Source organism: Chenopodium album, chromosome 13 (assembly GCF_948465745.1).
Source record: "Chenopodium album chromosome 13, dcCheAlbu1.1, whole genome shotgun sequence".
Classification (NCBI taxonomy): domain Eukaryota; kingdom Viridiplantae; phylum Streptophyta; class Magnoliopsida; order Caryophyllales; family Amaranthaceae; genus Chenopodium; species Chenopodium album.
Window position 1 is genome coordinate 4,009,173 of NC_137846.1, and position 12,157 is coordinate 4,021,329.

General features: G+C 35.2%; 1 protein-coding gene and 2 non-coding genes across 3 annotated transcripts; all 3 read right to left on the reverse strand.

Annotated features, from left to right (window-relative positions):
• Window positions 1-124: 124 nt before the first annotated feature.
• LOC145577110 (uncharacterized) lies at window positions 125-10,213 on the reverse strand. The gene is made up of 7 exons (XM_081634779.1): window positions 7,304-10,213; window positions 7,087-7,206; window positions 4,970-6,168; window positions 4,493-4,523; window positions 2,452-3,390; window positions 2,228-2,347; window positions 125-1,592 (listed from the first exon to the last, which is right to left on the reverse strand). Exons 1-7 carry the CDS (start codon window positions 8,226-8,228, stop codon window positions 391-393), a joined length of 4,536 nt encoding a protein of 1,511 aa, XP_081490905.1. The 5' UTR covers window positions 8,229-10,213; the 3' UTR covers window positions 125-390.
• Window positions 10,214-10,363: 150 nt separating this feature from the next.
• Window positions 10,364-10,437, reverse strand: TRNAV-AAC (transfer RNA valine (anticodon AAC)). Its single transcript has one exon. It is a non-coding gene; the product is annotated as a tRNA-Val (tRNA).
• Window positions 10,438-10,519: 82 nt separating this feature from the next.
• TRNAV-AAC (transfer RNA valine (anticodon AAC)) lies at window positions 10,520-10,593 on the reverse strand. Its single transcript has one exon. It is a non-coding gene; the product is annotated as a tRNA-Val (tRNA).
• Window positions 10,594-12,157: the final 1,564 nt, after the last annotated feature.

Here is a 12,157-nt window from a genome sequence, read left to right on the forward strand (position 1 = left end):
CGTATGATGCATCCATGAATAAAAAGTAGTATGATTGTTAGTATCTGTTTGGTTGCATTTAATCATTGGTCCCAGCAGTGTGCAGATCTACAATCCGGAAAAAACAAGTTCACTTCCTATGGTGTTCATGAACTAAAATTGTTTTCTATAAGAAATTCAAATAACCATGATTACAATTAAGCTTCCTTCCAACAAAAGGGATAAAGCCAATTATTTGCTTCTGAAGCAGCACAATTATTATACAATTAGACAAGTGGTCGAGAAGGCAGCTCCTAATACAAGAAGGTAAACACAGTATCTAACAAACTTCCAGTTTAACACACAGATGTAATAAGCTACAATTTTGTATAATTACTACAGCAAAAGTCTCCAGAAAGTACCGTAAAACTGTCAGATGTTGACAACAAGTGGTTGGACTTCCATGGAAGTAGAGGGACCATCATCTGAAGAGAGCATGTCTATACTGAAAGGACCGCTATGGGTGCTAACCATTTCTGTAACCACATACTTGCTTTCTGGCGGAATTGGTCCTTTGAAATGAAGGGGGTGGTGCGACCTGATACCATCTAGTAAAACTGAAATTTCTTTCATAGTAGGCCGTTGCTTCCCTTTCATTTCTAGGCATTGTCTTGCTAGGTTAGCAACAGCCACAAACTCCTCTTCCTTACACTCATCTACAACTCGAGCATCCAGAATTTCAGAGAGACTAGAACTTTCCATGTGGGAAAGAAATTCAACAGCCAAGCTAATCCATCCTCCCTCTTTGGTTGGGCAAATTGGTTTCTTGCCAGTGATAAGCTCAACCAGGACTACACCAAAGCTGTATACATCGCTTTTCTCAGTAAACTGATTAGATTGAAAGTACTCTGGGTCCAAATAACCATATGTGCCTAGAACACAGGTAGTCACATGAGTTTGCTCAATGGTAATAGCTCTTGAAGTCCCAAAATCTGAAACCTTTGCTCTGAATTTTTCATCCAAAAGTATATTGGATGATTTGATGTCTCTGTGATAAATAGGAGCAGATGAAGATGAATGCAGGTATGCTAGAGCACCTGCTGATTCTGCTGCAATTTGCAAGCGCATTTTCCAAGAGACATGAAAATCTTCGGTAGCATTATGTAAATGCTGATATAGCGTTCCATTATGGATGAACTCATAGACAAGCAAAGGGACCTCAGTCTCCAAACAGCAGCCTATCAATTTGACCACATTTCGGTGATTGATTTGAGAAAGGATAACCACTTCATTAATAAATTGTTCCAATTGGCTCTCATCTACCTTTTTAGATTTCTTTACGGCCACAATTCTTCCATCTAGTAACATACCTTTGTAGACCGTACCTTGGCCTCCTTGGCCAAGTATTCTGTTTTCATTGAAACCGTCAGTGGCTTTCTCCAGCTCAGTTATAGCAAAAATTTTAGTGTTCTCAACAACACCATCTTCGGAAGACAATTGTTGTTGTAGTAACAAACCACCATTTATCTTGAAGTATTTAGCTTTCTGTTTCATCTCTTTTTTCTTCTTAATGAATTTATAAAGCCAGTAGCAACCTAAGACCAAAAGAACTAATCCCACGCCTATGCTGAATGCTGAAAACATTATTATGTACACAACATCAAATACAGAATTTATAAAATTCAAATCTAGAGAAGGTTAAGGAAAACAAGCACAATAAACTCACATTCACCCCATCCCAATATAGGCATTCAATTTGTAAGATTGAAAATATTCATGGCTAAGATGGTAATAAACAGGAAATGACTTGTAAAATATTACACTCTATTTTTAACAAGGAAAACTTAGAAAAATTGTAGAAATCTATAGATAACATGGAAAAGAAATGGCATACACTCCTGAACAGACATCTTCTTTCTGCCAACAATTTATCAAAACAAATTATCATCACCATTCTCCAACAATGATGACAGGCCGACAGCCACTAATGCGAACAGAAAAGTCTTTTCTTTTCTTCATATTATTCAAAGATACGAACCAGGCAGATCAACAAAATGCAGGGGGGTGTATTAAATCTCAGATGATCAACTAGCACAACAATGACAAGCAGAGAATTTATTTTTGAAATAATTGATGAGGTCAGTGGAAAAGGCAAATTATTCAGCTTGGAACAAGTTTGTAATGAAAAATTATCAATACAATGCTGAAGCAAATATTATGAGCAGATTGAGCACATTGGACCATTGCTGGAAGCTTTTGATGTACTTACCAAGAATCAAAGCTAGCTTCAACGTTTCATTTTTTTCACAGGAAAAATAGGCGTAAGGACCTGGGAGATTTGTATAGCCCAAAGTACAACGACTTCTGCACTTACGACATTCTTTCACAACTGATATGGAAAAAATGAAGATTAAATTAGTTTACCTTGTATAATACTAAAAACTACAAAGTACATTGATAAAAACATATAGAACGTAAGATATTTCCGTTTACCTTGGCAACCTAAGGGGCGATAGGCATTTCCTTCATAAGGAAAATTACAATGACACAGTACACCATTAAATTCATCAAAATAACAAGTGACATTGTCTTTTGTCCCCACCCACTGTTCTTGTTGAAATATGTCACTAAATTTCCATTCTAAAACTGCAGGAAATTCTTTCAAATTTAATAGTTTCCCGGACAACTTCTTCACCGAGCCAGTCTCGATCAAGGCTGCTGACACATTGCAGGTGCTGAAATTAGATAGTCCAGTCTGATCAAGAATCATCTGATAAAAATCTAAGCCCTTCCCCTTATCAACGAAGTTACCTGATGACAAGAGTGAGGCTTGGCAACATCCAACTCCATAACAATTACTTGTGTTCATGCTTGCACCTTCGTTGGCACAAAGTGCAGCACAACCAGTCAAATTTTCTCCGCTCCTTTTCTGCAACACAACACTTCTGCCACAACCCTCAACCATAAACACATTCAACCACCTAGAAAAACGGTATGGACTCCCGTGGAAGTCAATGCTTTTAACTACTGAAGTAGCGTTTGCATGTACCTCAGCTGTGTTAGCTCCACAAAAGCTTCTAAGGGGAACATTAATTTTTAGTCTTTGTCTGTCTGCTACCAGGCCATCCCATCTTTTGTCTACACGAGAGTACATTCCAGGCCAATTAATTTCCAGCACCTCGACATTGTATTGACGCAAGAACAGTTTTGGAGAATGAGCAGATCCATTACAAATGATCTCGTACCCTTTGTCACGGCAGCAATTAGGCCCAATTCCAAAAGGGTATGGAATTCGGACATTACCACAGTGATCTGGACAGTTAGGCATTGAAATACTAGGCATATTACCGCCTGCAGCTAGCCATAGGAATGATTCTAGCAGAAGCAGGAACAACAACATGCATACCATTCTATATTTTTTGAAGAGGTTTTCTTAGTGTAATGTAAATATGTAATGTAGTACAATAAAACTGAACTTAAAACTATAATCATTAAGCAAGTATACGGGATATTTAACTGGCTGGCTATGCATCTCTTAACAGTCTTACTTTCATGAACATTCATTCTTCTAGGACTTTTCCAAGTCTTATTTTCCGAATATCAAAGTTCCTATCATGGTACCATCTTCTAGGTAATCCACAAAATATAAAACAAACTCAAGTCCTATCAAAGATAGAAAGACGTTAAAAATTAAAGGTGATGTGTTTTATAGCTAAAATCAAAGGAAAATTATACATAAAAATTTAAGGACTGTTTATAAAGAGCTAAAAGGGGATATAAGCATGAATAAAACATTAATTACATTAGTTGAAGTGTGATTATTTTTTATTTATTTTTTTAACTCCACCAATGGGTTTTCGGTTGTCAATCTCAAGCCTGGATAAAGGAGGGGGGATATGGTAAGCCAGTGACAACCAGTGTAAACTTTATCACATCGCTTGACATGAACCACAATGATTGAGAGTAGTAATAAGATGGTTGACCTTCTGGGAAATCCTTATGTTGGTTCATGTAGCCAACCCCACTAATGGAATTGAGGCGTTCAAGTAGAAGAAGAAGTTGAAGTGTATTTTTTCATGCATATATACGAATTACAAATTAAATTTAGAAAAGATATTAAAGTCCAAAAAAAATAATGTTGTGCTATTTAAAGTTTTATCATGCACAAAAGACTTGCCTTCTTAGAAATTCCCATGTACTATACCCAAATATCAACTTTCATTGAATACTTTGTAACATATATCTATCATAATGGCATAAAATTCAACATGGACAAAGATATATTAGCCATATTCACCAAATGATTACGTCATGTTCGAGTGTAGGTATTCACAAAGGAGTGACAGCAAAATACTCCATCTAGTGTTCAGTCCAAATCAATTTAAGAGCATTATTAAGATAATATTCAAACATTATTGTTCTCAGAAGACAAGAGCATTAGGAACAGGATGACAGCAAGGTCGGATCAGACATGAAAAGTCTCTCTAGTATCTACCTCTTAACATACACACACGACACTGATGCTTCTAAAGACCTCCATTAAGACGAGCATTGGTGGTAGCTATCTAAAAAAGTTGATAGAAAATTGTACCCAACACTAATTTAGTCATTGCTAGTATGATTGTCTTAAGCATGGCTGGTTACATAAAATCATTGGTCCCAGCAATGTGCGGATCAAGAAGGCGGTGAACTGGTGAAGGGATAAGATATATGGAAGTTGCATTCAACAGGACAAAATAAGCTAAGTTTACTTCCTATGGTGTTCATGAAATAAAACCGGTTTGTATAACAAAACCATGACTACAATTAAGCTTCCTTCAAACAGAAGGGGTAAAGCAAATTATTTGCTTCTTAAGCAGCACAATAATTATACAATTAGATAAGTGGTTGAGAAGCTAGCTCCCAATACAAGAAGGTAAACACAGTATCTAACAAACTTCCAGTTTAGTAAACAATTTTGCATAATTAATTACTACAGCAGAAGTCTTCAGAAAGTACCGTACAATTGTCAGATGTTGACCATAAGTGGTTGGACTTCCATGGAATTGGAAGGACCGTCATCTGAAGAGAGCATTTCTACACTGAAAGGACCGCTATGTGTGCTAACCATTTCTGTAACCACATGCTTGCTTCCTGGTGGAATTGGTTCCCTGAAATTAGGGGGGTGGTGTGACCTGATACCATCTAGTAAAACTGCAATTTCTTTCATAGTAGGTCGTTGCTTCCCTTTCATTTCTAGGCACTGTCTTGCAAGGTTAGCAACAACCACAAACTCATCTTCCTTACCCTCATCTACAACTCGAGCGTCCAGAATATCAGATAGACTAGAACTTTCCATATAGGAAAGAAATTCAACAGCCAAGCTAATCCATCCTCCCTCTTTGGTTGGGCAAATTGGTTTCTTACCAGTGATAAGCTCAACCAGGACTACACCAAAGCTGTATACATCACTTTTCTCAGTAAACTGATTTGATTGAAAGTATTCTGGGTCCAAATAACCATATGTGCCTAGAACACAAGTAGTCACATGAGTTTGCTCAATGGTAATAGCTCTTGAAGTCCCAAAATCTGAAACCTTTGCTCTGAATTTTTCATCCAAAAGTATATTGGATGATTTGATGTCTCTGTGATAAATAGGAGCAGATGAAGATGAATGCAGGTATGCTAGAGCACCAGCTGATTCTGCTGCAATTTGCAAGCGCATTTTCCAAGAGACATGAAAATCTTCAGTATCATTATGTAAATGCTGATATAGCGTTCCATTGTAGACGAACTCATAGACAAGCAAAGGAACCTCAGTCTCCAAACAGCAGCCTATCAATTTAACCACATTCCGGTGATTGATTTGAGAAAGGATAACCACTTCATTAATAAACTGTTCCAATTGGCTCTCATCTACCTTTTTAGATTTCTTTATGGCCACAATTCTTCCATCCAGTAACATACCTTTGTAGACCGTACCTTGGCCTCCTTGGCCAAGTATTCTGCTTTCACTGAAACCGTCAGTGGCTTTCTCCAGCTCAGTTGCAGCAAAAATTTTAGTGTTCTCAACAACACCATCAGTGGAAGACATTTGCTGTTGCAATAGCAAACCACCATTAATCTTGAAGTATTTAGCTTTAAGTTTCATCTCTTTTCTCTTCTTTACGAATTTATAGAGCCAGTAGCAACCTAGGATCAAAAGCACTAATCCCAAGCCTATGCTAAACGCTGAAAACAATATTATGTACATAACATCAATCATAATGGGGTTTAGACAATTCTGTACATAAGTAGATCAGAGGTAAAAACACAATAACTAAGCACCAAATTTGTAAGATTGAAGAGATTGAGAATGTAGGCCTTGTAAGAAACCCAGGACATATGTAGGCCTTGTAAGAAGCCCAGGACATATATTCCTAACTAAGATGATAACACAAAACAAAAAAGAATTAAAAGTGCAACAACCTTTTCAGAGTTACTAGTGTTCTTTTTGAAATTTGTGTTTAACGAGGAAAACTAAGTAAAATTGTACTATAGAAACCTATGGATATTTTATGAAAAAATAAAATTACCAAGGATAAAAAAAAAAATTAAAATCAAAGAAATATGAGGAAGCCTCAAGGGTAAGTTTAATTTTCAATAAATTTCCCTTAAGAAATGATAAAAATAAAAATAAAAAGTTGTTGAAAGCTATTGAAAATTAGGAACACAAGTTAAGCTATACATTTTCAATAGATTTCCTCGCATCAAGCCAAACATGAAAAATTAATCACTAACTTTTCAACAACTTTCCACACTAAACATCCCAACAAATGATAAATACGAAGTAGTAATTTCCACAGTTACACTTCCTAGTTTCTACAGGTTTCCTTCCATTTTACTTTTTGAATTTTTGATCTTATTCAAAACTGAACTTGGCCAGTCAGCAATACATAAGGAAGTGCATTAGAACTCAAATGAACAACTAACAGTCTAACACAACTATGGCAAACTGAGTAATTCAGGGAATTGACAAGATTAACAAAACTACTTGATTATGGAATAATCAGCTTTAGAGCAAGTTTGTGATTACACATTATCAATACAGCATGGAAGCAAACAATATGAGTAGATTGAGCCATTACAGTCAGCTTTTGATGTACTTACCAAGAATGGAAGCCAGCTCTAACTTATGATTTTTTTTACAGTAATAATTAGTGTAGTAACCTTTGTCATCAGAAAAGGCCATATCACAACGATCCCTGCACTTGTGACATGCTGTTACAACTGAGCAAAACAAGATCGAATGAGTTTTTAAGGAAATAATGATACAGGCAAATAACAAGCTACGTTGAAGATAAATACAATTACAGTAAGAGTTTACCTTGACATCCATCTGGCAGAAAGGGATTTCCCTCATAGGGAAAACCGCATGTACAACTTACAGCATTATTATTGTCATAATTACAACTGAAATTGTCATAATTCATATACGGCTTTTTTCGAGGTATCATAATGTATTTAGGAGTCCATTCTAAAACCGCAGGGAATGCTTTTAGATTTGATAGTTTCCCAGACAACTTCTTCACCGAGTAACTTTCAATCAAGGCTGCTGACACATTGCAGGTGCTGAAATTAGAAAATCCCGTGTAATCAAGAGCTATCTGATAAAAATCTAAGCCCTCCTCCCTGTTCAGGTAGTCACCCGTTGGAGATGACAAGAGAGAGGCTTGGCAACATCCAACTCCATAACAATTACTTTTGTTCATGCTTACACCTTCATTCGAACAAACTGAAGCACAGCCAGTCATAATTTCTCCACCCCTTTTTTGCAAAACAACACTTCCGCCACAACCCTCCACCATAAAAACATTGAACCACCTAGAATAACGGAATGGACTCCCATTGAAGTCGATGCCTTTGACTACTGAAGTAGCGAATCCGTGAAATACTGCTGTGCTACTTCCACAAAAGTTTTTAGGGAGGAGATTTACTATAAGTCTTTGATCATCTGCTTCCTGATCATTCACTTGTCTACCTAGAGGGGAGTACCTTCCAGGCCAATTAATGTCCAGCACCTCAAGATTGAAATGGCGCAAAAACGGTTTTGGAGAAAGAACAGAATTATTATTACTATTACAAATTATCTCGTACCATTTGTCATGGTAGCAATTGGGCCCAATTCCAAAAGGGTATGGAATCTTGACATTACCACAGTGATCTGGACAATTAGGCATAGAAATATTACCGCCTGCAGCTAGCCATAGGAATGATTCTAGCTGAAGCAGGAGCAACAACAGGCATAACATTTTTTGTAGGAATATTTCTCAGCCTTTCTGATATGCAAGACAATAAGACTGATCTTAAGCTATCTCATACTCTATAATCAAGTGGACTGGATATTTTAGCAGGCTATGCATCTCTAAACTGTCTATCAAGGCCATGCTTCTATGACTTTCAAGTCTTTTTTTATTTTTTTATATCAAAGTCGCTATCCTAGTATCCTAGGCTGTCTTCTAGACAATCCACATAATCTATAATAAACTTAAGTCACATTGAAGACCCTATGACATGTCAACTACATATGAATAATACAGGGAGTTGTGTAAATTTAGCATATTGTCCACTGTGGGGGAAAAAAAGAAGCAACAAGATTTAATCAATTTACATAGTCAAAGTTATCCCAGGAAAAAAGACTTTTCTTCTAAGAAGATTCCCATATATTATACTATACATTAACTTTAGCTAATTTGCTTTTCCATAGTTAATTAACACTGACCTACTATTTCAGCCACAAAATTCAACATTGATCAAGAAATGTTGGCCACAATCACACACAAAAATAAAATAAAAAGTTGTGAAAAGGGGCCACAGATCATTTAGCATGCAGCTTCTCATGTCCCTTGTCAAATTTAGCAGATGGACATAACTGTTGAAAAGGTGATGTATTGCATTAAATAAGAAAGGAAAAAAAAAAAAAAAAAAAAAAGGGTCAAAACTAAGCTGCTGAAGGTGTCCAAAGTTATAATTCTAAAAATGGCTTTAACAAGGACTGATTATTTACCATCATTCTGAAAAAAAAAATCCAATTTCACAAATTATCCCTTTACTACTTACCCCATGACCTTCAAATGCAGAAATCGCTATAACCACCATGGGATATGGGACAATGACTTCACTAAAAGCTACAACAAGCCACACAACCAGCGTTTGCAACACGCTTAGCAGTTAGCCATTTGTATTCACTCAAGCTGAATGAGAGGGCAGTCGTTCTAACATTGTAACATGCTGCTGAAAAAAAGTCTAAGCACAGCAACGCAAACATAAGACTAAACTTAGCTCAACTGAACTGAGCTGAAATAAATATTTTATGAGAGAAGGAAATTAGGAGCTGAACTGAACTGAAATTAAGTTGAAGTGAACCCTAAGTTACAAGTATAAAACAAACTCACGAGATTGATTCTTGCTGTATCTCAATCACTAATAGGAGTAACCTGCTTTTCTATTCATCAGACAAAGACTTGGACTTTTCAAAGATTATTATGTCTTCGTCAATCTGGTAACATTAATCTATATTCTATATTAAGAAGTTGATTATTCCAGCAGATAAGTTAATGTCATGTCCCTAATTATTGTTTCTATAATCTATAAACAATACCAACTTGCAAAAAGAGAAGGATATTAAATTTTGCAGCAGTAAAGACGACTAAACGAGCAAAAGGTTGACTTAATATCATTATAACAGAACCAAGGTCTGCTCAACTGCTCATGTTTTTTAGCAATACCCAAATCCGACTATGCTAAAATTAAGGTTTATATAGCCAGCTAATAATCCTAAACAAAAGTATTAATTCCGAAAGCCGGAATCGAACCAGCAACCTAAGGATTAATCTGCTGATCAACTGCAGTCCTCCGCTCTACCAACTGAGCAGGTCGGATCTTTTGCTACCCTCAAATACTTAAAATATTCACATAAACTTAATATCAATTTTCAATAAATAATTAAACTAACTTACAAATTTTCAACAAGCAATCCAATTGACAACCCTAAAATGCAGTTTAATCCAATACATATTCAATCAAACCCAAAGAACTTCAATTAAAATCATTGTATAATTACCAAAAATCATAATCTAATATGGCAGCTTAGTATATCAATTTTTAACTTGAAAAGACTAAACCACATTCACAAAGTAATTAAAAAACAAATATGGTAAAATGTAATTCAATAGTTAAAATTAGGGTTCGAATTTAAGAAAGTTATCCAAAATTTACACATTATCTCCACAAATTAAACAAAAGTATCGATTCAATAAAGAGAAAGAGAAGAAAAAAAATTAGGGATTTACCGTATATTGAAGACTTCAAACTGATGAAGGCCGCAAAAAACTTCGTTTTCTTTCTCAAACTGACGCCATTAATAAATTATAGAAGAAGAAAAAGATGGCTTCGCCCAGGTTCGAACTGGGGACCTTCAGTGTGTTAGACTGACGTGATAACCAACTACACCACGAAACCTTTGTTGTTTAATAGGTCGAAAAATAAAATAATATCATAAAATTAAAATATAGATACATCAGTAAAAAATTGTTTTTCAAAATGGCTTCGCCCAGGCTCGAACTGGGGACCTTCAGTGTGTTAGACTGACGTGATAACCAACTACACCACGAAACCTTCGATGTTTATAAGAGTTGTTGAATCTATTTTATACAAAAATATTACGATGTCATTAACTTGTGTGTAATCTATAGATTTTATATATCAATACATTATGTCTCTGTACATGAAAATATTCAAAGAAGAATGAACTTATTTGATACAAAATATGTATACTCATTTTATACTAGTGATGCATCCTTTTCTCTGTTTCTTAATACATGCATCATTTTAACTAGACACGTTTGTCAATGCACTTCTATAAGTGTAAGATTACTCTATCCATACCATTATATCCACTACCTTGAGTCAAGTACACACTTTTGACATGTTTCTTGTGCTTCATAGTAATACGCACCAATTCCAGAAGGAAATGGAACTAAGATTTGAACACAATGATCTAAATATATAAAGAATGGATTTTCAAACAAGGATATGAAGCCAACAAGATTGTTGCACATAATACTATTCAAAAACTTTTGTATACATCCGGTTTACACAAATATTAGTGTACATCGAGCAGTATAAGGTTAACTTTTAGCTAATTTTAGGGTAATTTTTGGCCTTTCTTTGGGTAACTTTAAACATAATACAATTTTTATATAAATAGATAACAAGAAAAGTTTTATATTGGTAATTTAATTACATTCAATCACTAATAATTGATTTTTAGTCAATTAAAATGTGATTCTTTACTAATAAAGCGTAGGTAATTTTTATTTGAATTGGGTTACTTTTACGCATATTGGGGTAACTTTTATTCATTTCAGGGGTAACTTATAATCATTTTATGGTATCTTTATAATGGATGTACAATAATTATTGTACACCCGATTTTTTTAAAATTTTGTGAATACTATTTGGATTTGCTAAATCCAAAGCAGATACAAGATACTCCCTCCGTCCCCGAATGATAGTCACTATTTACAATTTTGGACACCCAAAATGTTAGTCACATTTCACAATTTTAGGTCCCATATAATAACACAAAATGACCTATATACCTTCATTTTTTTTTGCTGTATTATATGTGCTTCCCAAAATACTCTGATATTTGCCTTTGTACTTGTGCCATAATTGAATGAGTTGTCTTCCTTTTTAATGACAATGAGTTTCTCTCTCTTCTTTTTGTTTTGCAAATGATTAGGTTTTAGTTCCCATGTACTTTATTTATTTCTCCTTAATTCCCGTAATTTTCACCCAAAAGTGACTATCATTCGGGGACGGAGGGAGTAACATTTTTTGTGTTACTTGTGAAAGATCCTCCAAACCTCATCCCACCGACAAATGATTCTTAATTTGTAATCAAATCTGGTAATAAGCTCTTCCAAGCAGAGTTGTTTCTTATCTAATGCATGAACACAGCTTCCTCGCTTCAACTTAAATTGACATAATAACTCGAAAATTAAGGAAAAGTATTCTGTTTTTATTGTCTCAACAAGTTCAATTCTTGCAATATTGAGTGCTTTAGAAAGCTTCACGTCTGCAACACAGCCTTTTGTTATTTCTGGAAATGACTATCAATATATATATTAAAACCCATGGCAAAACATGCTATTTTGCCATGTGTCACCGATTTTGC

Excerpts from the sequence above, each read along its gene's own strand:
- LOC145577110 (XM_081634779.1), bottom strand. The coding sequence starts at position 8,228 with ATGTTATGCCTGTTGTTGCTCCTGCTTCAGCTAGAATCATTCCTATGG. Across the intron at positions 3,391-4,492 it reads CAATGCTCGTCTTAATGGAG|AAAACCTCTTCAAAAAATAT; the intron begins GTCTTTAGAAGC and ends CATTACACTAAG. Across the intron at positions 2,348-2,451 it reads TCGCCCCTTAGGTTGCCAAG|TTGTGAAAGAATGTCGTAAG; the intron begins GTAAACGGAAAT and ends TTTCCATATCAG.